Source organism: Myotis myotis, unplaced genomic scaffold (genome assembly GCF_014108235.1).
Source record: "Myotis myotis isolate mMyoMyo1 unplaced genomic scaffold, mMyoMyo1.p scaffold_m19_p_2, whole genome shotgun sequence".
NCBI classification, from domain to species: Eukaryota; Metazoa; Chordata; class Mammalia; order Chiroptera; family Vespertilionidae; genus Myotis; species Myotis myotis.
The window spans coordinates 1,428,067-1,451,122 of NW_023416324.1; the positions used below are offsets into that span (position 1 = coordinate 1,428,067).

Here is a 23,056-nt window from a genome sequence, read left to right on the forward strand (position 1 = left end):
GTCTGGGGAAGCTCATGACCGGTTTAGTAGACTCAGACGGCCTCGCCTTTCCTGCCACCGACCCCCCGCCCCCCCAAACCAGCACGCAGGGAACACGAGGCGTCGGGCCACCGTGCACTGCCTGGGTGCCGGGGTGCGAGGCCGCGGAGGCGACGCCCGAAGGCTCAGCCATGTGGCGGCTCAGGGCCCCTGGTCCCCATGTTCTGTGCCTGGCGACCAGCCCTCGGCTCCGGGAGGCCCACCTGCGCCACAGAGAAGGTCTGGTACTTGAAGGGGACGTGGGCGGTCTCCCGGGGGCGCAGGAAGAGCTGGGGTGCGAGGCCGCCGCGCAGGCGGAACATGTCCTCCTCCACAGGCGTGTGCAGGCCGGCCGCCGCCTTCAAGTGCCTCCACTCCTGGCTGTCCACGATGAGGCTGGGCGGGAGGCGGAGCTGAGCCAGAACGGTCCCCTGGGGCCCCAAGGCCCCACAGGGAGGGCCCAACCCCACCCCCGAGCTGGCCCCACCCCCCCAGCTGGCCCCACCCCTCTGAGCTGGCCCCACCCCCCCCCGAGCTGGCCCCACCCCTCTGAGCTGGCCCTTCCTTCCCCTCCGAGCTGCCCCACCTGAGCTCAGGGTTGTCCACCTCGATGGTCACAGTGTGCGGCGTGTTGTGGGGGTTCCTGAGGGCGAACTCGAAGAACTCCGCGGTGCCCAGCGAGGCGTACAGCGTGTGCTCCACGGTGATGGCCAGGCTCAGCGCGCTGGCAATGTGTTGGGCCTTGGTGCGCTCCCGGTAGGCGGCGATGACCTGCAGGTCCCGTGCATGCTGAGCCCGGACGTTCTGCTGAGCCTGCGAGACACCAGCCGAGCCAGGGCCACGTCCTGGGCGCGCTCCTCGAAGCTGCTTCCCACCTCCCCACCCCGCCCCCAAGTCCGGCTTCTCCTGGACTCCCCTCTCCCCCCTCACGTGGTCTGCGCAGGACCAGCCGGGCCCCAGCTCCAGGGACGGAGCAGGGCACCCCTGGCTGCTCTCTACCCATGGGAGGTGGGGTCTGCCCTGCAAGCTCCGGACTGACTACGCCGCCACCACCACCGCCCCACACCCAGGAGGCCGGCTCCGGGCACCGCGGGGAATGGGAGTCAGAGGTTTCCAAGAAAAGAGAAAAGAACCCCCTCAACACTGACAGGTGGCCGGCTCCCCAGCCAGGTCCCCGTGTGGCAGCAGGCGCCCTGTCTGCAGCAGAGTCCCTGGAGGGGAGTGTCCTGCCCAACAACCTCCAGCGGGGTCCGGACCTCGGGCAGCTGCCGTGGGGCAGTGCTGCGGGTCCCTGCCAACCCTCCCTCCTCGCCCGTGACTCCGTGGGCTTGGCCCCTCAGGGGTGCTCCAAGGCTGGAGGTCGGCTGCTTTTCTGGTGAGCCTCCCACTAAAAAGTGGGGCCCAGGGCTGGTCTGCGAGACTGAGAGCAGCAGGGCCACCCCAGGCCGGGCCTCCAGACACAGGCGGCCAGACGCCAGGGAAAGGCCACCAGACCGCCTCTGGGCTGGAACTCAAGGGCGGGGCCCGGTTCCATTTCTGACTTAAATGACTGCATCACCCACAATGCTGGCCCTCCCACGCCGGGGCGAGCGCCTTGCATTCTGCTGGGGTTTGAAAATGGGGGTGGCCCTGCTCCACGGGGGCCTCCCTGGGGGGCTTAGACCTTCCCAGTGGAGCGGGGCCGCTGGCCAGGCTGGTTCCACGCTGGACGAACAGGGAGTGCTCACCAGCACGCTCCTCCGGCAGCCCTGCTCGCCGCCGGCCCCCTGCGCACGCACAGCCCTCATCCGCTCCAGCTTGCGCCTGCGAACCGCGTCCCCCTCCCGCACGGCGCCCCGGGGCCCCTTGCTCCCCGGCGGCAGGGGCGTGAACAGCATGGCGGCCAGCTCGCTGTCCACATCTGCCAGCTTCTGTGCCTGGACCACGTTTTTCACCCCTAGAAGGTTCAGAGGAGCCAGAGGTCAAAGTTCACTGTTGGAGCAGATGCGGCCACGTGGCCGCTCTTTCCTGTGACTGCAGAGCTGTCCCCTCACGCCCTCCCGTTCACAAGTCGGAGGAGCTCTGACCTCCATCCACGTTCCTCCTGACTCCTTCACTTCCTGTTCCCACAGAGGAGCAGCCGCCCACAACAGGCCGCTCGTAGGGTTAAGCTTCTCTACGCGATACCAGGCTGCCAGCCCGGGCCAGAGCGCTGGGCCTGCCCAGCGTGGTGAACCGAGTGGCCGCAGGCCCAGGAGGCGGGCACTCAGGGGCACTGGCGGCCATCACTCTGCGCCCAGGTCCAGAGGGGCGTGCACACGACACGCTCACACACCTGCACACGTGCAGCCTTCTCTGCCTCGGTGTGCTCCCCCCAACCCCACCCCACGCCAATCACACCCACGCACCACCCACCCACCCACTCACGTCTCGGGGCCCCGTGCATGAGGAGGCTGCCTCCGTCGAAGCGGCCGGCTCCCTCATTCGAGATGACCCGCAACCTGGAAGGTGGCAGCGCGCTGGCCTCTCTCCCTCTCTGCTCACACAGGTGACCTAGGCGGAAAGCGCCTCCGTGAGACATCTCCACAAGTAAGAGCCTGAGGGCACGTGCCCACGAGGAGGCCCGCTGTCCACCAGCCACCCTCCCCTCCAGCCGAGCATGGAGGAGACAGCAGCCTGCTCCAGGGCCCCAGCGTCGGCACTGCCCTGGTCACCTCGCCCCTCCCTGCTGTCCAGAGCCACGTGACCCAGAGGGAGCTCAGGGAGGCACCGCCCCCCCCAGCCCCAAGCCCTCCCTCCCTGCCACCAGCTCAGAGGTGGCCCAGGCTCCTGGCTCCGCACCGTTTCTTCTGCACCAGGGGGTGTGGCCCTACAGGCCTTGGCAAGCTCTGTGCCCCGTCCCAAGAGCCCACTGCCCAACTGCCCAGCAGGTGGCACATGCCACCTGCACTCACTGCGGGCACAGTGGCCTCAGCCACAGGGAGGGAGGCAGGCTCTCCCGCAGCTTCCTCCACCCACTCCTGCGGCGAGGGGTCCCCTGCAGGCCGGCCGGCCAGGCCGCCTCTGGTCCCCACACCGACTGCGATGAGCACGGCCTAGGCTAAGCCTGAGAGACACGCAGAGACCAAGGAAACCACGCAGGTCAGGACCCGGGCCGACGGCGCAGGGGCAGGTCCAGGGTCCTGGGGGCTCGGGCTCGGGCTGACTGCCCCTGCGGCCTGTGGGGCAGCAGGGCCCCGCGGTCCCCTCCTGGGCAGACGAGGTCCCCGGCTTCCTGCGCTTGTACTTGGACGCTGGTTTGTTCTCTATCAACTGGAAAAGCTGAGCCTACATGTGCACAACGCCGAGGGCCGCAGGGCCAGGACCCGAACTCCCCAGGGCTGTTTTCCGTCGGAAACTGCTGCCGGTTTCCTTCCCCGCAACAGACAGGCGGCGTGTGGGACCGCAGCAGCCGCCGGAGCCGAACCCTCCCATACGCAGGGCCCCTCGCAGCCCTGAGCTCCCACAATGCGCGGACCCCAAACTCGGGTCATTTGTCACGGTGCACACCCCTACCCCTTGTCCTTCCACCGTGAGAACACGGGATGTGACCGCAGAGCCGGGCTCAGGGCACCCCTTCCCCCAGGAAGCAGCAGGGACCAGCGGCCACCCCGCACCCAGGACACTGGGGTCCAGGAAAGGACGGGCTCCTGGACGCCGACATGACCAAGGACGCGGAAAGGCCGCTGAGGAGCAGGCTGCTGGGCAGCAAAGCCTGTCTGAGCCAGGAAGCCACTGGCCAAGGACAAGGTGCCGCGGAAGGATCCACGGAGACCGCGCGCCGCAGCGAGGCTCCCTCCAGGCCCCGCAAGATCTGAGCGCAGGAGGCTTAGCGCTGCCCGGGCAAGGGCGAGCCGGGAAGGGGACCCTGCGGTCACCCGGGAGGCTCCCCGGCCATCACCCCGTCTGCAGGCCTGTGCCTGCTGCCTGGTGCAGAACAGCCGTTCATACGGAAATAAAAGCTACAACGAATACACAGGAAACCGCCGCGCGGCCACGCAGGTACGGCGTGCGGCACGCGTGCTCGTCCTTTGTTAACCGCTCCGTGCGAGTCTGCGTGGCGCCTCGCGAGCAGGTCTCTCCGACTCTCTCCCATGAGCTTATCTCTCCCTCGCAGGCAAAGCATGAAAATGACAATTGAAGATAACACGTAATGGAGCTAATCTTTCTTCTGGAGATAAGACTGTAGCACCCGGAGTCGCGCACATTGTGGGCTCGTGATTAAATGGAGAAATAACCCGCACAATCCTGGCAGCGGACTGCAGCTCCCCGGCCTGCGCGCTTCTGAGCCCGTCTGCTGCTCACATGTGGCTCGTTTACTTCTCCAGAACCTAACTGAGTTTTGCTGCTTCCACATTGTCTATTTCCCAGCTGCCCTGGATGCTGCATTTGTAAACAAGCGGCAGAAACCGGGCGCCTTAATGAGCGCGCACCTGCCGCTGCCCGGCTCGCGGCTGTGCTGACGCCGGTGCTGACACTGCGGATGGCCCCTGGGCGGAGCCTCACGCTCAGGCCGGGTTCTGAGTGGAAAATTCCCGATGCAGCAACAGAGGCTTGAGTCCTCCGGGCAGACACCGCTCCACATCCTCTACCGACTTGGTGTCGTCCAGCTTTCACTTCTGCCCAGAACCCCAGTCCTGCTACCGGCCCTCCAGGGCAGCGGAGTGGGCTGGCCACTGGCCCTCTGCCCAGGCCACCTCTTCTCCGGTCAGAGGCCTCAGTCACACCCAGAAGACCACCCCCAGGCCAGACTCCCTGCAGGTGGAGGGGGGATCGGGGCTCAGGCTCCCTGCCCAGCCACTCTCGGGGCGCAGGGCACCACGGGGCGAAGGTCAAGGCTGGGCCCTAAAGGCGTGCTTCTCGGGCCCTGCCCCCAAGTTACACACATCCAGGCACATTTCTCTCCCTCCTCTGAGACGGAAAAGCTCTCCTGGTCGCTGTAGTTGAGGACTGTCACAGAGGCCCCGGGACAGCACCACGAACAAATGAGGGCCAGGCCGGGGACTAACCGCCCCAATCATGTCAGAAATCAGGAGCACAAACAACTGGCCCAGGGCAGACCTGGTGGTCAAAGGCAGGCTCCATGGACAAGGGCAGGCTCAGTGGTCAAGGGCAGGCCTGGGGTACAAGGGCAGGGCAGGCATGAGGAGCCGAAATAGCTCAGTTGGGAGAGCGTTAGACTGAAGGGCAGGGCAGGCAGACAAGGGCAGGCCCAGGGGACAAGGGCAGGGCAGACAGACAAGGGCAGGCTCAGTGGTCAAACTAATAACAGTTTTGCTAACTCCTACTCCTACGATGCCCACAATTTGTGCCACCACCTGCGGAGCTCATGCTCCAGCTGGGAAGGCGAGTGGCTGCCAGGAAAGGACGAGAGGCCACATGAAGCGTCGGGACTCTTACCCACGTTGGCCAAGGTCAGGTGCAGCAGGCCCTTCACCACCGTGTGGACACCGATCGGCCTGACGCTGCCAGACGCAGTCACGTCTCCACTCAGCACCATTGCATCCTGTTCGTATTCGGTGGCCAGGACCTCGAGCTCGTGGGAGACCTGCACGGCCGGGCGGCCCTGGCGGAGGAGGTGCTGCCGGGGAGAAGGCACGTCACCGCCCAGCAGATCCGACCTGGAACCCGAGCCCAATGCTGGCCGGGCTTCTCCACAAATTCACCCACCACATCAACACCCGGAAGCCGCCCTCGGGAGCCCCCTCCGTGGGGAGAGAGGGGACGGAGCAGCAGGACAAGGCGGGACACTGAGCAAACCCCATCTCTACGTCAAAGCTGCGAGGTCGGACCTTTCAGAACCAAGACGGGGCTACAGGCAGGACGGGCCAAGGGACACGCCAAGCCGGGTGCCAAGCACAGAGCCCCTAGGCCGGGGCCGCAGGACGGGACACGGGGTCGGAGGAGGCCTGGCAGCTGGAGCCGATGGCAGGACCTCCAGAGGCCATGGTCCGAGCGGGCGAGGGAGGCCCACACGGTCAGGACCTTCCCGACTCAGCTCCTCTGCCTGAGCCGACGGCCAGTGAGGCCCCAGGGATGATGGGGTCACAGGTCACCTCTGGCCCAGCGGGCCTCTCCCTGTGAGGCCTCGGGAAGGCCGCCTCACCTCTGGCTAGCGCGTCTCACACACAAATGGAAGCGAGGGAGGACTGCGCCCCAGCCTTGGGACTCCTGCGCCCCCCTTTCCCCCGCCGGAGGGATGAACACAGACTTAGGTCTTAGTGTATGGGGGATGGAGAGTCCCCAGAGAAAGGATTCCACTGTAAGTCCAGCTGGAACTCTAAAAGCAGGATCCTGAACCCGGCGCAGGCCCCGTCCCTGCCCACTGAAGGCAGCCCCCGGGCCGGGCCCGGAACCAGGCCGCCTGGGCTGTCTGGGGACTGACGTCTCCCATGAAGGAGCAGGTGACACCACCTGGCTGGTCAGCCCGTGGGAGGCACAAAGAACTGAGCCAGGGGACCCAGCCTCAGGGACCCAGCCCCGTGGAAACGTCTCCCGGGAAGGGCCGCGCCGCTACCTTCAGGTGCACGGCGGCCGAGCCGATGAGCAGCAAGGAGTCTCCGTCCCAGACGTCCACCTGCAGGCTCTGCACGGCCAGGTAGCGGGTGAACCAGCGCCGCTCACCCGGCCTCAGGAACCCGGGGTCCACCAGGTACCTCAGCTGGAAGCCCGGAGGCCCTGTTCCGAGAGGTCCCAAGTGAGTCCAAACGCAAGGGGTCATTTCTCATCCTCACACTGTGAAGAGGTTCCCGCTCTAATCATGCTAGTTCCTGCTTCCGTCACAGCTACAGTTTAATAAACACGTTAATCAAAGTCCAAATTAACACGCAAAGGCTACACTGCTTTCCAACATGTTCAACAAACTCCTCCCAAACGAAGACTGATGTTTCCCTGAGTCCTGGGGATCGGGCCACGCGGGGCGACAGGGCCCCACGGCTGCAGGAGTCACACTCAGGCTCAGGAATCAGGGAGGAGTCAGTCAGCATCTCCTGTCAAAGCTGCACGTCACTCACACACGCAGAGCTCAGCACACGCCAGCGGAGACCAGAACTACCACCACCAGCCCCACCCCCAACTTCTCCCCCTCTCCCCTTCCCCTCCCCCCTCCCCCACACACACCCCGGATCTAAGGCAGCAGCCCCACAGGGAGCAGGCCCCTGCGAGGGCCACTCTGGACTATCAGGCTTTGTACTAAGAGGTGGGCGCCGCCTTCATGGTCCCCACATGGCGTCATCATTCATCCTAAATTGACAAAAATGCCACTGAAATCGCCATTAGTCGAGGTACTGGGAACAGCCATGCTGGGACCACATTCAAAACATTCCCCCTTCCCATCAATAATGTAACCATCTTTACGAAGCCCCCCGATGAGCAGAATATTAACTCCGGGAGGAGGGGGCGAATGTTTACCCAGCAACCCATGCGGCCTGGGCCAGGTTGCGGTCCTACCCCACCCCCAGCCACCTCAGCCCTGTGGGTGCCCACCCAGTAAAGTCCCCTCTGCTCCCCTCAAAACCAGGACAGTGCTCTCGGTGGGAGGACAAAATGGGTCCGGACAGGGACACAGCACTGGGGGGAGGACACAACACGGGACGGGGGGGGGGGGGGGGTATTGGGCCCGAGGGAAATGGAGTGAGGACCAGAGGGGAACAGCTTATAGGGGCACTTCTCAGGGCGGTGACATTATTCCCTGTGGTACTGTCATAGTAGATATATGATGTTAAACATCTGTCAAAATGTAGAATGTACAACACCAAGAGCAAATCTTAGTGTAAACCAGCGGTTCTCAACCTGTGGGTCTCGACCCCTTTGGCGGTCGAACGACCCTTTCACAGGGGTCGCCTAAGACCATCCTGCATATCAGATATTTACATTACGATTCATAACAGTAGCAACATTACAGTTATGAAGTAGCAACGAAAATAATTTTATGGTTGGGGGTCACCACAACATGAGGAACTGTATTTAAAGGGCCAGAAGGTTGAGAACCACTGCATTAAGGAATGGCCTGCCCATCGAGGGGAGGGGGGATGGGATGCCCCGCTGCAAGGACCCCTGGAAGGGGGATGCCCGGCTGCAGGGACACCCGGAAGGGGGACACTCAGGCAGGGACACTTTTGATGGAGACTCCACTGTATAAGAAACTGCAAGAAACTTTTTTTAGACTCTAACTTGAGAATTTTGGACTTCGAGTTTTAATTCACATTGACAAGAAAACTTGATTTTGGAGTTTAATTTCTCTGGACTTCAACTTGCAAGGAAATTTAATTTTTTTTTTTAATATATTTTATTGATTTTTTACAGAGAGGAAGGGAGAGGGATAGAGAGTTAGAAACATCGATGAGAGAGAAACATCGATCAGCTGCCTCCTGCACATCTCCCACTGGGGATATGCGCGCAACCCAGGTACATGCCCTTGACCGGAATCGAACCTGGGACCCTTCAGTCCGCAGGCCGACGCTCTATCCACTGAGCCAAACCGGTTTCGGCGGAAATTTAATTTTTGGTCAAATTTCTCTCTGGGAATTCACAATGCAAAGGGGTTTATATTCAAAGTGGGAGCACCTCTGGGATGCAAATCCCAAGTGCAGGCTGTGGGGAACTCCGGGAAAGCACATGGCCACGTCAACAAAACCATCAAAAACAGGTGGGACGGTGGCAGCAACCAGACAAAGGAGACGTGAGTCCCCGCTGCCACGCAAGGAGCTGATTTAAACACACTATTAAAAAACGGTATGAAATTGGGGAAAGTTTTACATTGGCTAGATGTTCGATGATATTAGTGATTAATTTTTAGGTGGGATAACATTGAGTTTGCTTTTTCAAAAAGACTCTGGTTTTTCAGATATACATCAGGAAACTGTGGGTGAAATGACACAAGGAAATGGTAGCGCAGGCTGGAGAAGATCTGGTGGGGATACAGCCGATACTGTTAGAGGTGACACATACTAGTTTCTCAGATTCTGCATGTGTTTGGAATTCTTCATTGTACAGCATTTTTTAATAATGAAACTTTCAGCCCTGGCTGGTTGCTCGGTGGTTAGAGTGCTGAGCTGCTGACAGAAGGGTCTCGGGTTCGATTTCCAGTCAAGGGCACGTACCTGGGTTGCAGGTTCCCCAGCCCCATTGCACGCATTTGGGAGGCAGCCAATCGATGTGTCTCTCACATCGATGTTTCTCTCTCTCCCCCTCCTCCCTCCCACCCGCTCTCTCTCTACAAATAATGGAAAACATATCCTCAGGTGATAATTTAAAAAAACAGAAAGACTCTGAGACAAAGTGTGGCTCACCAGCATCGGAGGAGCCGTGGTGACTGGTGGGAACAAGGATGTGTGACAGGGGGCCCGAGCGGCTCTTCCCGGCCCCGTCCAGCGGGAGCAGCTGCAGCCGCGGGGTCGTGGCGGGCGGGAAGCGGTAGAACTGGAAGGTGAAATACACGGTGCGCGGCCACGGCGTTCCCGGGTCATCCTCGGGCACCCTGAGTCCGACAGAGCCGTGGGTTAGTTAAGTGTCCTCGGCGGAGAGCGGGCTGCAGTCACCCCCTTGCGAGGTGGCTGACAGCACAGGAACGCTGTGCGAGGCCGTGCCAAACGGAACGTCAGACGCACCCCGCCGTCTACTGAGACCTGAGCACAGGGCTGCCAGCTCGGACCACACAGGTTTCTACTCGGCGCACCAAGTGCACAAGCCAGGGCCAGAGCAGCAGACAGTCCGAGAGCGCACCTGCTGAAGGCGAGGAACTGCAGCACCACCTCGCTGCCCCGGAGACGGTCGGCTTCCTCCCTCTGCAGGCTGAACTTCACGGGGTCCGCAGGGCTGACGGCCTCCACCGGCTGCTGGCTGGCGTCCAGGATCTCGGGGAAGCCGGCGGCCTGCAGGAGCGCCATGCAGGCCCGCGAGAGCCTGCCTCCGGAGCTGGAACACACAGACGCTCAGCGGCCTCGGGGAAGGGCGCCCGAGGCAGTGCCCGGACCCGCCTCTGGGGACAGCCTGGGTTCAGAGGGCCATGCGGTCTCCACGCACTTGTCTGCCGAGTCCCTCCCGAGCCCCCCCTCACCTCCGGGCCTGGGCCCCCACGACGATGGGGGCGTGCACGGGGGCGAAGGGCAGCTCCTGCAACTGCTCGGCGACACAGGTCCCCGGGACCACGGGCGTGGGGCTCAGGTCAGCTTCCAGGTGCGCGATCCCGCCCTCCAGGGGGAGCTCCTGCGGACGGGATGAGGCCCAGGTAAGGCCCGGGAGGCTGGGTCTAGGCGCGCATCCCTGAGCGGCTGCCCCGCGGGCCTCAGCGGATAGAAACAGAGGAGGCTCCGCGGCCTTAGCCTTGGGCGGACGATGAGGATTGCAGTGCACGTCCCAGGGAGCATCTGGGACAGGCTTAGACCACAAGGCTAAGTTTTATCTGGAGTTCCAATTTATCGGGGCGCCCTGTATTCTGTGTGAGGGGAAAGGCAGCGAGGCAGGAATCGCTGATTTAATGAACTCGGTGCCCTGGGAGAGACATGCTGCCCGAGAAGGCTCGTTCACACCAAACCGCGTTTACGGGCAAGACACGCAACATCCTTCAACACGTTCCTGTCCCCGCGCCACTCGCACCGCCGGCCACTTCCCTCCAGAGCACAACGCCTGTCCAAGGGAAAGGCCTGCGGGACCCAGGACGCCCTCCGCCAAGCCTGCTCCCAGGAGGTCCGTCGGTCTCAGTTCAGAGGGACACCATGTGCCCAGGGAACACAACAATACAAGAGGCGCGAGCTCTAAAATCAACAGACTTTCCTCGGGTGAGGATTAAACAGCAATAAAAATAACAGATGCAAGCTCCTCACGAACACAGGAGCCGGTGTGCACGGGGCGAGGCAGGGTTCACCTGTGAGTGCGGACGCTGTGGGACAACCGCGGCCCCGCCCCGCCCTGCCCTGTGCTTAGAACAGGGCACCACGCCTTCAAACAGGTAATTACACAGACTGTTTTCCCCCAGACTTGCAGGCAAGACTGGGACACAGTGTGCAGGTGAACCGGCCACTTTGAGAGCCAACTCCGCGTGGGTCCCCAGGTGACACGGGGATGAAAGGACGGGGCTCTTCCAGGCCATGGCTGCCGCGGGCGGGCGGGCGGGGCCTCGCTGGCCCTCCCTCTGCTGCACTGGGAGCCTCTCTTCATCCCTCTCCCTCCTGCGCCCAGAGACCCAGGCGGCTTCCCGCTACTTCTCCACAGAGCAAGGCCTCAACCGAGCGCTGGCAGGTCCAGGCCCAAAGCTCATGGTGCGAATCCTGAGGCACGGACGGCCCCATGCCTGTGTCCCAGGGAACCCACCACGGCCCCGTCACCCCGTGTCCCAGGGAACCCACCACGGTCCGGTCACCCCGTGTCCCAGAGAACCCGGGATGGCCCGGTCACCCAGCCAGGGGCCCTGCGTGCTGGCAAATCGCCTTCCCCGCGTCAGGAGCCACCACCCGGGAGGGATGGGGCGCACTTACCGCCTGGGCCCCCGAGGGCTCGGAGCTGGCGGGCTGCTGGAAAGAGGGCTTGGCCGCGCGGCAACGAGTGGGGGACGGTGGGGAGGCTGCGAGCTGGGACAGGGACAGCTGGAGGGAGGAAAGCTGGTGAGATCAGCCACTAAGTGACCTCGTGGAGGCCCCACCCACGTGGGCGCTGGGAAGGAGGCTCCAGGTGACCACGGAAGGCGGCGAGGCCCACGGCCTCCGCTCAGCAGCTGCTCTGGATCCCCAGCTGTTCCCATGTCCTTAGAATTATCGAGAGAGAGGGTTCTGTGACCTCTCCTGGCCCCTAGCATCTGAATAAACGCAGCCACAAGGACAAGCAGGTGGAGGGGAGGAAGGGCTGGGGACGCCAGCTTCTCGCATGTGGGCGGCAGGGTCCTCTCTGGGTTCCCCTCCGCCCCTGGGCTGACCATCGCCAAGGCCCTTCCGGTTCTGACCCCCATGCTCTTCTGACGTGAACGGGCCGGCGGGCTCTGGAGACAGACCACTGGGGGCGGACGGACTCTCCCTCTGCCACTTCATCACCGTGTGACCGTGAGCAGGTCACCTACTATCTCCCTCAGTCTCCTCATCTGTAAGATGGGGTGATCGTGGCACCTGCATCGCAGGACTGTCAGGGGCCTTACATGGAAGTCCACGGGAAGGGCTCAGCACCCGGCACCCAGCCGCCTCCCGCCCTGGAACGGGGTGTTTCCCATCAGCAGGGACAGCTGGCCACAGGCGTGCTGGCGCAGGAGGACGAGGGCATGACGAGGTGCCCAGGCATGGGTGAGGGTGCATGTGGCTGGGGGAACCCGGCAGCATCTTCAGGGAACAGAGAGCAGCCCTGGGAGTGAGAAGGCTGCCCCGTGGTCCCGGAGTGGACGTGCTGGAGGGACAGTGCTGGGACGGCCGCAGGGAAAACACAACATCACTCCCATCCAGGTTCCAAGCTGCATGCGACACAGCCAGCCCGCTCCCCGGGGACGGCCTCTGATCCCAAATTATTCGACTTTTCTAGAAAGTCACTTCCAGGTGATGCTGCCAGAGGGAGCCACCGGGAGGACAAGCCAACTCTGACCTCGTTCACAATCACACGATGACCAAGCAAGCCAGAGCCCTGCTGCCACGCAGGCACCTGCCACGGACAGGCCCGCCCACAGCCAGGTCTGCCCTCCGACAGGCAGCCGCCGACATGCTAGGCTGTGCCCATCTCCCCAGCACTGCGCGCGGCCGGGCACCCTGGGCAGCGGGCACGGCGGGCCCTCTCCTGGCAGGGCGGGGGGCAGAGGAGGGGTGAAGACCACACCTCGGCGTCTCAGGGAGAAAGTAAAGTTGTTCAGTCCTGACCACTCTCAACCCTCAGACACTGCCAGGCAGACACTTGTTTCAAAGGGAGAGAGTCCTTTGATGCCAACGGAGGGTCCCTGACAGGGCCCAGAAGCCACCCTGGCAGCCGCTGCACAGACGGGCAGGAGGGAGACGGGACCCCGGCCACCCCACGCAGCAGGCGGCCCCTCCCCTCCGCGCCCAGCCCCTTCCCAGCCCCAGAAAGCACAGGGGCATCGACTGTCCCTAAAGATGCAGAGACGCTTCGGCACCCGAGGCTGTGGCGGCAGGTTCTGGACTTACCCCTGGTCCCACAGGCGAGTTCTGGGAGGTGGCGAGCCCCTGGGGCGGCGGCACTGGCGGGCCTGGGAGGAAGCACAGGACCGGAGGGAGCCGTCAGCCTCAGCGGGGCCCAGGGCACCGGAGCCCCAACCCCTCAGGGCCTGAACGTCTCCCTCGGGTGCCCAGTGCCACTGGGGTTGGGCAGCAGTGACCAGGCCGTCCCCACGCTCAGCAGTTTAGAGACGTGGGCGTGCAGAGCACACACAGGGGGCTCCTCCCATCACTGCCTCGGAGAATGAACCCTGAGCTCCGGCTGCTGCGGCCCTCAGCGCTGGCACTGCAGGCCCCGCCTCCCGACTGCCCGCTAAGCACAGCCTGGCCGCAGAGCCCCACTCGCGGGTGGGTGGGCCTGTGAGCACCAGGAAGAGTCCAGGCCAGCCCTCACGCACTCCCCCTAGGAGGGGCTGAGAGTGTCCTTTGACCTTGAGGACCCCAGGCTGAGCGCCTGCGGAGCACTGTCCCGCACGGTGGTCAGTGGTCGGGAGGGGCAGGCGGCTGTGGGCATGTGCTGCTCCTGTCCCGTCCCCCAGCCGTGGGGGAATTGAGGCCGAGCAGCCCCGGGCCCTGGCCCTGCAGGCAGCCCCAGGCACTGCTGCGCGCTGGGCACCTGTTGCCTCTCAGTCATTTCACACGTGCTGCACGCCTTCGCCTGCCAGGGAGACACGCGTGGATTCCCCGAGGGCCACAGTCCTTCTCCAGCCCTTAGGGCCACACCCTGCCTCGCTCACTACAGTTCCCTTCAGACACCAGACTCTGCCCACTTCACGTGACCACCCCCGCTGGACTCAGGGCAGCCTGTACCCTGAAGTCACAGCCCACCCGTGGCGGCCTAGCCCTGCCTCCTGTGGCTCTGACCACTGCTCTGGCCTCGCCCTGCCTCTTCTGTGGCCTCTGCTGCTGAAGTCCCCACACAGCCACGCCTGAGCCGGGGAACAGGCAGCGCCATGAACGTGCATGAGCCAATGGGCCCCCCTTTTCCCTGCAGCCCCGAGTCCCCAGGACCCACAGCGCAGGGCAGGCCTCGGGACCTGCTGACCAGCCAGCCTCACCGCGGGGCCGTGACAGGAGGTGCCGCGCACTCCACAGAGCATGCCCGCGCCTCCCTGGACGCTCTCAGTCACCGAACAAAACCAACAGCAACGCAGCCTCTGTCCCCCAGGAGGAACTGAGCACACAAAGCGCCGCCCAGACCGTCCTGCTGTGCGCCCAGGCCGCCCGCCACAGCCCCTCCCAGCTGCTCCAGAACCCACCCAGAGAGGGCAGGCGGTGCGCCCAGGCTAAGGGCCGGGCTGGTGGGGAGTGGGGGGCAGGGACAGCCAGGGGCGCAGAGAGAGCTCCCTCAGCGCCATTCTTTTTATTTTTATTGATTTCAGATAGAGGGAGGGAGAGGGAGGGAGAGCAAGAAACATCAGTGATGAGAGGGAATCATGGACCGGCTGCCTCCTGCACGCCTCACACTGGGGATCGAGCCCACAACCCGGGCATGTGCCCTGCCCAGGAGTCGAACCGTGACCTCTCGGTTCCTAGGTCGACGCTCAGCCCCTGGGCCCCGCCAGCCGGCTGCCCACTCCCTCTAACAAGCCCCGTTCAGAGGCCCACGCCCCGACACACTGCAGCCGAGGAGCCTGAGCTTCCGAGATGCGCTCACTGGGGAGGGAGTCAGAGCGTCGCTGAGCGAGTGGAGTCGGCTTCCCAGGAAAATGCGCTTCAGCAGAAGCAAAGCACAGATGGGGTTCGGCCTGGGCCACTGTCCTCGAAGCAGCGGCCTCTCCCTCCCAGACCATCTGGAGCTCTGCCGGCAGCCCCGCCCCACCTCGCCCCGAACAGCAGAGGGAGCGGAGCAGCCAGCACACGGAGCCTTTGTTCTGCCCTCAATGAAGACAGTTCCGCAGGCGGGTCTCCGTAATGAGGAAAACGGCAGGAGGCTCCATTCTCCCTGGTAAGAGGGCCCGGCCCGGGAGCCCGCCCTCCACGGAGTCCGCTGAGCCCTCGGAGTGAAGTCTGAGCCTGTGGGGCGTTGGGCATTAAAGCCTCCGGTTCTCCCAGCGGGGTACCCGCCCTGTGTTCGTTAAGGCAATTCTTTACCCGAAAACGTACGCAACCTCAACTTCCCAGCGGGTAAACAGCACCCAGAACAGCCTCTGCTGGCCTAGCCCACTGGTGACCCAAGGGCACGAAGCCCCAATCCATGCCCAGGGAGGTGCGGGCGGAGGAAAACGCACCAAAACCACAACATCCCTCGCTTCACACCTGCTTTACGTCCCGCGTCGTGGGCAGTGAAGTCACTTCTCAAACCACACGGCCGCGCCCAGAGAACACGTGTCCCCCGAGAGCCCTCGCTTCAACCCCCCCGCACCCCGCACAGCCAGGATGACTGTCCGACTGGGAAGCCCACTTCCGCCAGAGACGACGGGCAACACGTGCAGTGACAGCTGGGCGCGCACAGGTCTGCGGCTGCACCGCTGGACACAGGGTCCATCAGGCCGCACAAGCCCCAGAAAGGGCAGCCGGGAGTCAAGGTCGGGGGGGCGGGGAGGGCGAGCACATGCAAAGGGGAGGCGGCGCTGGGTCAGCAGGAGCGGCTGCCGAGCACGTCAGAGCCGAGGGAGCGAGCCCCACGCGCCCTGCGCAGTGTCCGTCTGTCCCGTGAGCACGCCCCTGGCTGCACCCATGCTGCGCCCGGCTCACACCGAGGGAGGGGGCCCCAGGCCGCTGCCGCGCCACGCGGGCTCCTTCCTGGGCGACGTCAGGCGGCAGGGCCACCGCAGGCCCCGACTTCAGGTGAACACAGAGCAGGGACTCGGAGACGTGGTGGGCGGCTCAAGGGCCGAGGGCGGGGAAGCTGCGGTGCCCAGACAGGAGGGACGAAACCAGGGCCCAGGCCACGCTGAGCTGTGCGGACGGAGCCACCGCAGCCTGAGATGAAGGAGAAGCTCCCTTCCAGCTCGGCGAGTGCGGCCACGTCTGAGGACTGCATTTCCCTGACGCTGTCACTCCATCACTCTCCCGCCTGAAACCGCTGTCCACAGAGCTGAGCCTCCAGCCTGAGTGCGGCCGCTGGAGGCGCAGCCTCCTCTCGGCAACGGCCCTGCTGTCCTGCCCGGCGCCCCGCCCCCACCCTGCGTCTGCCTGGAGGGCACTGCAGTCAGGGGCGCATCCACCGGGCAAGAGCCAACACTCATGGGACGGCGCTTTGAAAGGGACAGAAAGGGCCTGAAAAGGTACAGAAACAGTGCAGGTGAGTGACACGGGGCAGGGCCTGCTCAGAGACCCCCTCCAGCTGCGGAGGGCGGAGGCGGCAGCACCCTCTCTGCAAACGCGGGGGGCCCCCGCAGCGCGGCCCTTCCTGCGCTGGCGGGCGGCGGCGGGCGTGGGCCCCGTGCTCCAGGCAGGTGAAGCCCTTCATCCCGATGCCAGCTGCTCCTGCGACCGTGCTTGGTGCTTGGGCACAGCTGTGCACTCGCGGGGGGGGGGCGGGGGGCAGAGCCTGCTGGGGGCGCTCGGGAGGGAGTGCTGCCCAGGGGCCAGATCCTGTCTGTGTGACTGAAGGCTCAGTTAATGGGGTGAGGGGGGGCAGGAGGGGGTCACCGTGGCTTAGTTCTTACAGCAGCTCAGATCAGTGGTTCTCAACCTCTGGCCCTTTAAATACAGTTCCTCATGGTGTGACCCAACCATAACATTATTGTCGTGGCTACTTCATCACTGTCACGTTGCTACTGTGATGAATCGTCATGTAAATATCTGATATGCAGGATGGTCTTAGGAGACCCCTGTGAAAGGGTCATTCAACCGCCAAAGGGGTCACGACCCACAGGTTGAAAACCGCTGAGCTCAGACCAAGGCAGGGTGGGGGCTCTGGTGATGTCACAGGACAGGGGACAGCAGCTGCCCCCAAAGGCCGGGAAGGGAGGGGCATCACTGCTAGAGACAGTTGCTACAACTCAAAGGAAGGTTGTGAAAACAGCTTCCCTGGGCAGGCCCTGGAAGTCGGGAGCTAATCAGCCGTTACCGTGCTCCGGACACAGCGCTCACCAGGCAAACCCATCCGAGAGGCCTCGTTCCTAATGGTTCGGGGTCAAAGTCACCCCCCCCCCCCCGACCCTGAGCACAGGACGGGGGTGAGCAACACCCGGGAAGAGACCAAGGGAGTGGGCTGGGGCTCCCATGCTGGGGGAGCTCGGAGCGTGGGCGGGGCTGAGGATCTGGGGCGCCCCAGGCTGGGGTCACTTGCAGGGCCGCACAGAATGCCATCCCCGGAGGCTCACTGCCACTCTCCAGCAAACGGCCCTCAGGCCCCTTTAAACCTTCGCTCGCTCCCTCCCATCTCCCACCGGCTCGCTTTCCTGGACGGAGAAGGACGCTGCCTGCTGGAGGGGCGTATTCTCAATGACCCCCTCCACATGGCTGTTCTACATCGATGAAGGGGACACAACGGAGTCCGACACCAGCAGAACATTCGAAAGCAAAATGTGGGTCAGGAAAGTTCCGAGCCAGGAAAAGTGGGGACGGAGCGCCCTCCAGTGGCTGCCTGCAGGCTCTCCTGATGCTGATGAGAGGGCCCCTGCTCCCTTGTCATTTATGGATGAAATAAAAAGGATAATTCACAGCAGGAAGCCCAAGCACCTCACTTACAGTGACAGCCGCACGTCATTAAGGCTTCCACGGGGCCCATAGACGCTGGTGAAATACTGGAGTCAGAAAAGTTTCCATCAGACGCAACCGCAATGGATGTTTAAGTCGGTTCCACTGGGTCTCGGGAGGCGTGTCTTCAAACGCTCGGAACCGGGTGAGGGCGGCGTGTGCAGCGGTGGGAAGGCAGCGATAAATCCCAATTAGATGAACCAGAGACCGGGTTCTCTCCACGCCGGTCTGCTGTCCCCAGTGGTCGCTGGAAAGCAGGTGACGTTGCCATATGTCTGCCGAGTCCGAGTCCCATCCTCCCAGCCCCCCGAGCCGGCTCCTGGTGCAGAACCACAGCGTGGACCCCACAGCGTGGGCCCGGCAGCTCTGCACCCAGAAAGGCAGCCTGCAGCTCGGTGCACCCACACCCGGCAGAGCAATGCCTGGGCCAGGAGAAGCGTGGCACTCCCGGGCCACCGCGTGGAGAAGCCCTCCCTGGGAGAAGCCAGCACTGGCAGCTCGAGGGCCAGGGGACAGGCTGTGGGAGGGACAGACAGGGACGATCACACGGAGTCCCCATGACGCAGCCATGCCTCACTTCAGCTCCACCTCCGCGTTTTTCTATCACACGAGCCCATAAAGTCCTCCCTCGTTCGAGCTACTTTGAGCCGAGTCTGCATCCCTTGTACCCGATAAAGACGCGACCAAAAGGACGCTGCCCATCAGGGATCTGCATGTTGTGACTGCGCTCAAGTCCAGCCACAACCTGTGCTTGTAACGCAAGGCGGCCTGGAACACAGGCACAGTCGCTTCCATGTCTCCGCGGCTCTCCCGACAGAGCGAAGATGAGTAGCCAAAGCAGGTCATCGGCCCACAAGCCCCACTGCCCCCTCCCTGGCCTGGCCTGACCCGCTGACCTCGGTCCAGACGCATCCCTCCCCGTGGATGGAGCTGGACACAGAGCTCCTGACACAGGCCAATCACATCAAGGTCCCTGCAAGTCAGACTCCCCTTTTTCACGAGATGGGTGTGTGGAGCCGCGTCACGCTCGCAGCAGTACTGCAGGGAGGAGAGCGCGCCCTGGCCGCCAGCCCCACACACGCAGCGTCCCGCCTTCACCATCCGCCCGAGGAAACCTGATTCCTTCCGCTACCTACACCTGTGTAACTTGTTCATTCATTGTCACTCTAAAGCCTGGCCCGTCACAGGCTCCCAGGAGGATCTGCTGGATGGATGGGGGAGGGGCAGGGGTCCCCCTGAGGAAATGCCCTCAGGCTCCTCGGAATGGCGAGCGTAACAGGCAGAAGCCACACCCACACGGAGTTGTCGTGGGTGGAAGCCACTTCCCTGGGCGGTTCCATGCCCAGGTGTGCACCCGGGGGCTGGGGTCAGAAGCATCCCCATGGAGACACACTGTGCTCGCTGCTGCCCGCTGGGCGCCTGGTCTCCAGGCCTGTGGGTGTGGGGTTAACGGACTGTGGTAGGAAGGGTCTGACCATGGCCGCTGCCCACGGGTGCTGCCAGCCAGGGGATAACAGCAGCGGCAGGACGAGGAGGACAATGCCGGGCGGCCCTGGGCCGGGGCGGGTCTTTGCTCACTGAATCCTCTGTGACCTCGCGTCCTTGGCCCACTTTTCTCTTCGGCTGCTTGTCTCCCTCGTATTGATCGGCGGCAGCTCTTTGGATCCTCTTCCGGCTTCCTCATCGCCTCGGTCTGCCAACTCACGTCCATGGCCGTGTCACCCTCAGTCCCAGGGCGCCTGTTCACTGTGTGGATGCGTCTCCTCACGCAGAATGTTCACGTTTAACAATCACAGCCCTCACACCACGCAAACACGCTCCGACCTGCCCTGCGGCTCCACAAGTTCTGATTCTCGTGTTTGGGTCCGTGACCCACCCCTCGTGGCAGCGGAGGAACCCGAGGGGCAGGGACGCCGCCCGGCGAGCTGGCCCACGCCCTTCGGAGCCTGCTGCCTCTCAACACCCTGCCCTGCACGCTGTCCGCAGTGACGTCCAAGGTCACCCTCACGCTGACCGTTACTGCGTCCCGCTGACCAACAGGCCACCTCGCGGAGGGCCCCCGCGGGCAGGCAGCTTGTTTCCAGGACCTCTCTTCTACCTCGCCTTCTAATTCTGGAGCTTCTAAAGGTTTGCTTGTTAATCCATCCAGAATGTATTGTGTCTACAACATGAAATTAGACTTCACGTTTCCCACATGGTGGCCCTGTGCACTGTTCACAGACTGGTGCCCCCAAATCGTCCACATCCAGGGAACTGAGGTGCGAACCGCTGGCCGGGATGCGGGATGGGGAGACGCTGGGTGCCCTGGGCCGCCCACGGCGATCACACAGTCTCCGAAATAAGAGGGAGTCAGGAGGGCAGAGTCAGGAGAGATTTGGGAATGCACCTGCTGCCTTGGAGACGGAGGGAGGGGCCAAGGCATGCAGGCGGCCCCCAGAGCTGGAGAAGGCAGGGGAGCCCCCAGTGCCACCACCCGGCGCCACCCCCAGGGCTGGGGAGGAGCCCCCTGACCAGTGCCCGGTCCCCACACGGGGCCAGAAACCAGCCAGACTGGTGACCCCACAGTTCAGGGCCACCGGGCAGAGCACACAGAGGGCCCGTCACAGCGTGGCGCTCACCAGCCTGCACCCAATGCCAGTCTAACCATCTCGGGGGGGACCTGAGCGGGCCAAACGCTTCCAAAGCCGGCGCGTCTGCCACGTGCAGAGCTGCTCGCGCCAGGACAGGAGACTCCCGTGTGGCCCCGTCAGCAACCCCGTGTCCTGTCCATCAACCAGTCTCTGCCCCTAAAAGCCCACGCCCGGAGGGGACCCAGCACCGGGACCCACGGCCGATAGAGACGGGCTGCCCTGTCACAGCACTGCCTTTGGGAAACGACTGCTGAGCTCCCCCCTCCTCGTGCCCATTCCCTTTCTAACTTTCCAACCACCGCAGTCTGGACATTCTTGCAGCTGGTGAGACCTGTAGAAGCTGAGAGCCTCAGGTTCCATGCTCATCAGTGGAGAGCGGCTACAGCAGTGGTTCTCAACCTTGGCTGCACATTAGAATCACCTGGGAATCTTGTTAAAATCCTAATTTCCGGGCCTCATCCTCCGGAAATTCTGTCTTTGTTACTAATGTTGCGACCCCCACCCCAGGTGATTTGAATGTGCAGCCAAGGTTGAGAACCACTGGGCATGGCGTTTGGACAGGTTCAAGCCTCGGACTAATGAGAGGGCACTGTCCTCTCGTGGCAAAGTCACATGCAAGTCCTAGTTTGGAAGGCAAAGCCCTCCCAGCACAATTACAGCCAAAGGCTATGGCTGTGAGCGTGACCGGATGGTCTGAACCTGTGGTGCCACGTGGCTGAGTGATGTGGGCTGCGGGAGGTGCAGCAAGTAAACAAAGCTTGACCAGGTGCATGTAATTGAGTAGATCAGCGGTTCTCAACCTGTAGGTTGCGACCCCTTTGGGAGTCGAACGACCCTTTCACAGGGGGCGCCTAAGACCATCGGGAAACACATATATAATTACATACTGTTTTTGTGATTAATCACTATGCTTTAATTATGTTCAATTTGTAACAATGAAAATACATCCTGCATATCACATATTTACATGACAATTCATAACAGTAGCAAAATTACAGTTATGAACTAGCAATGAAAATAATTCTATGGTTGGGGGTCACCACAACATGAGGAGCTGTATTGAAGGGTCGCAGCATTAGGAAGGTTGAGAACCACTGGAGTAGATTCAAAATCCATGAGAACGTTGTAAACATCCTGACCCGCCCTGGCTTTGCCTCCTGGAATCTGCTATAAAATAGACTCAGCTTGCAGGCCGTGGCGCTGTCTCTCTGATCAGAGGGCAGTGTCCCACCCAGCCCCAGCTTTGTTCTCTTGTCTGTCTTCTTCATCCTTCACCACCCCCCTCAGGCTCACCCCTGGCTGTGCCGGCGCGGCACACTCATCCGCGTGCGCCTCCCCACACTCCCTCCTGACCTCCGCGCCTCTCGCCATTAGACGCCGGCTGGGTGTCCTGGGGCGCAGAGCAGGAGGCCTGCACCAGACACACCACAGAAGGTGCCGAGCCCGCTGAGCACAAAACCGAGGCCACAGCTGCTCCTCAGACTCCTACTCGCACGTGGACCCATCACCCCCCGACCCACGGAGGGACAGGACGCCACTCTGGGTAACCTGCACTCCCTCCCTTAAAGCCACAGACAGGCCACAGCCTCCCTCTTGCACAGGCTCCAAGGAAGCAGAAAGCATTTTTAAAAACAACGAACTGACCTGGCTGGTGTGGCCCAGAGCTTGAGCATCGACCTATGAACAAGGAGGTCACAGTTTGATTCCCAGTCAGGGCACAGGCCTGGGTTGTGGGCTCAATCCCCAGTGGGGGTGTGCAGGAGGCAGCTGACCAATGATTCTCTCATCATTGATGCTTCTCTCTCTCTCCCTCTCCTGTCCTCTCTGAAATCAGTAAAAATGTATCTAAAAACAACAACAAACTCACAGCTGTGTTAACAACGCAGGACAGAGCTGGTGGTCCATGGCTTTGGCCCAGCTCTGGTTCTCGTGCCCGTGTTCGCAGGGCAGCCATGGGAGGCAGCCGGGAGCTGTCACCAACGGGACCTTCCCCGGGCCTTTAGCCGGGAGCTGCGAGTAGCTGAGCTCACTGGCAGCTGACACGTAGGGATAACAGCTGGCCACGCTGCCACACTCCACAAGATAGCACCCCATAATGCAGCACCCCGCCATGCCACATCCCCCCATGCAGCACCCGCAATGCAGCACCCCATAATGCAGCCCCCTGCAATGCTGCACCCTGCAATGCCGCACTTGCTGTAACAGTCAACCACGATTGAGACCACAGCCCCCCGTGAACCTCCCAATACCCGCCCTGCGCTGCCTGGCGCTTTCCCGGAGCAGCGGGAGGGCTGTGGGCCTGAAGTCAGCTTCCCGCCAACACTTACTTGCGGGGCACGTGGGCATCCTCCTCGAGGGCCGCCGCTCCGGCCGGTGCTGCCCTGGGGTGTCCGGGGGTCCGTCGGGGCTCAGCGAGAACTGGAACTGGATAGTCCCCGACTCCACCTGCCTCACCTGCAGGAGAGCAGAGAGCAGAGATGGCCAGGCCGCCGGCGTCCTTTATCACCCGCCCCACACGCCCAGGAGGCCGCGGGTCCCTAGCCTATAGCTACGTCAGCGTCTCAGAAGACCACGTGGTCGCAGAGCAGCCCTCACACCAGC

The 23,056-nt window shown here is 62.9% G+C and overlaps 1 protein-coding gene across 3 annotated transcripts in view; it reads right to left on the reverse strand.

The window, feature by feature from the left end:
- The window catches only part of NPHP4 (nephrocystin 4), a 61,333-nt gene that overhangs the window by 10,483 nt on the left and 27,794 nt on the right, over positions 1–23,056 (reverse strand). For all 3 annotated transcript variants that reach the window (XM_036347835.1, XM_036347836.1, XM_036347837.1), the window contains exons 12-23: positions 22,783–22,909; positions 13,146–13,207; positions 11,511–11,618; positions 10,094–10,242; positions 9,760–9,951; positions 9,327–9,514; positions 6,554–6,714; positions 5,437–5,617; positions 2,425–2,550; positions 1,746–1,954; positions 605–831; positions 243–414 (exon numbers count right to left, since the gene is read on the reverse strand). In XM_036347835.1, the coding sequence (XP_036203728.1) occupies positions 243–414; positions 605–831; positions 1,746–1,954; positions 2,425–2,550; positions 5,437–5,617; positions 6,554–6,714; positions 9,327–9,514; positions 9,760–9,951; positions 10,094–10,242; positions 11,511–11,618; positions 13,146–13,207; positions 22,783–22,909 (1,902 nt within the window). The remainder of the gene's footprint in view (positions 1–242; positions 415–604; positions 832–1,745; positions 1,955–2,424; positions 2,551–5,436; positions 5,618–6,553; positions 6,715–9,326; positions 9,515–9,759; positions 9,952–10,093; positions 10,243–11,510; positions 11,619–13,145; positions 13,208–22,782; positions 22,910–23,056) is intronic.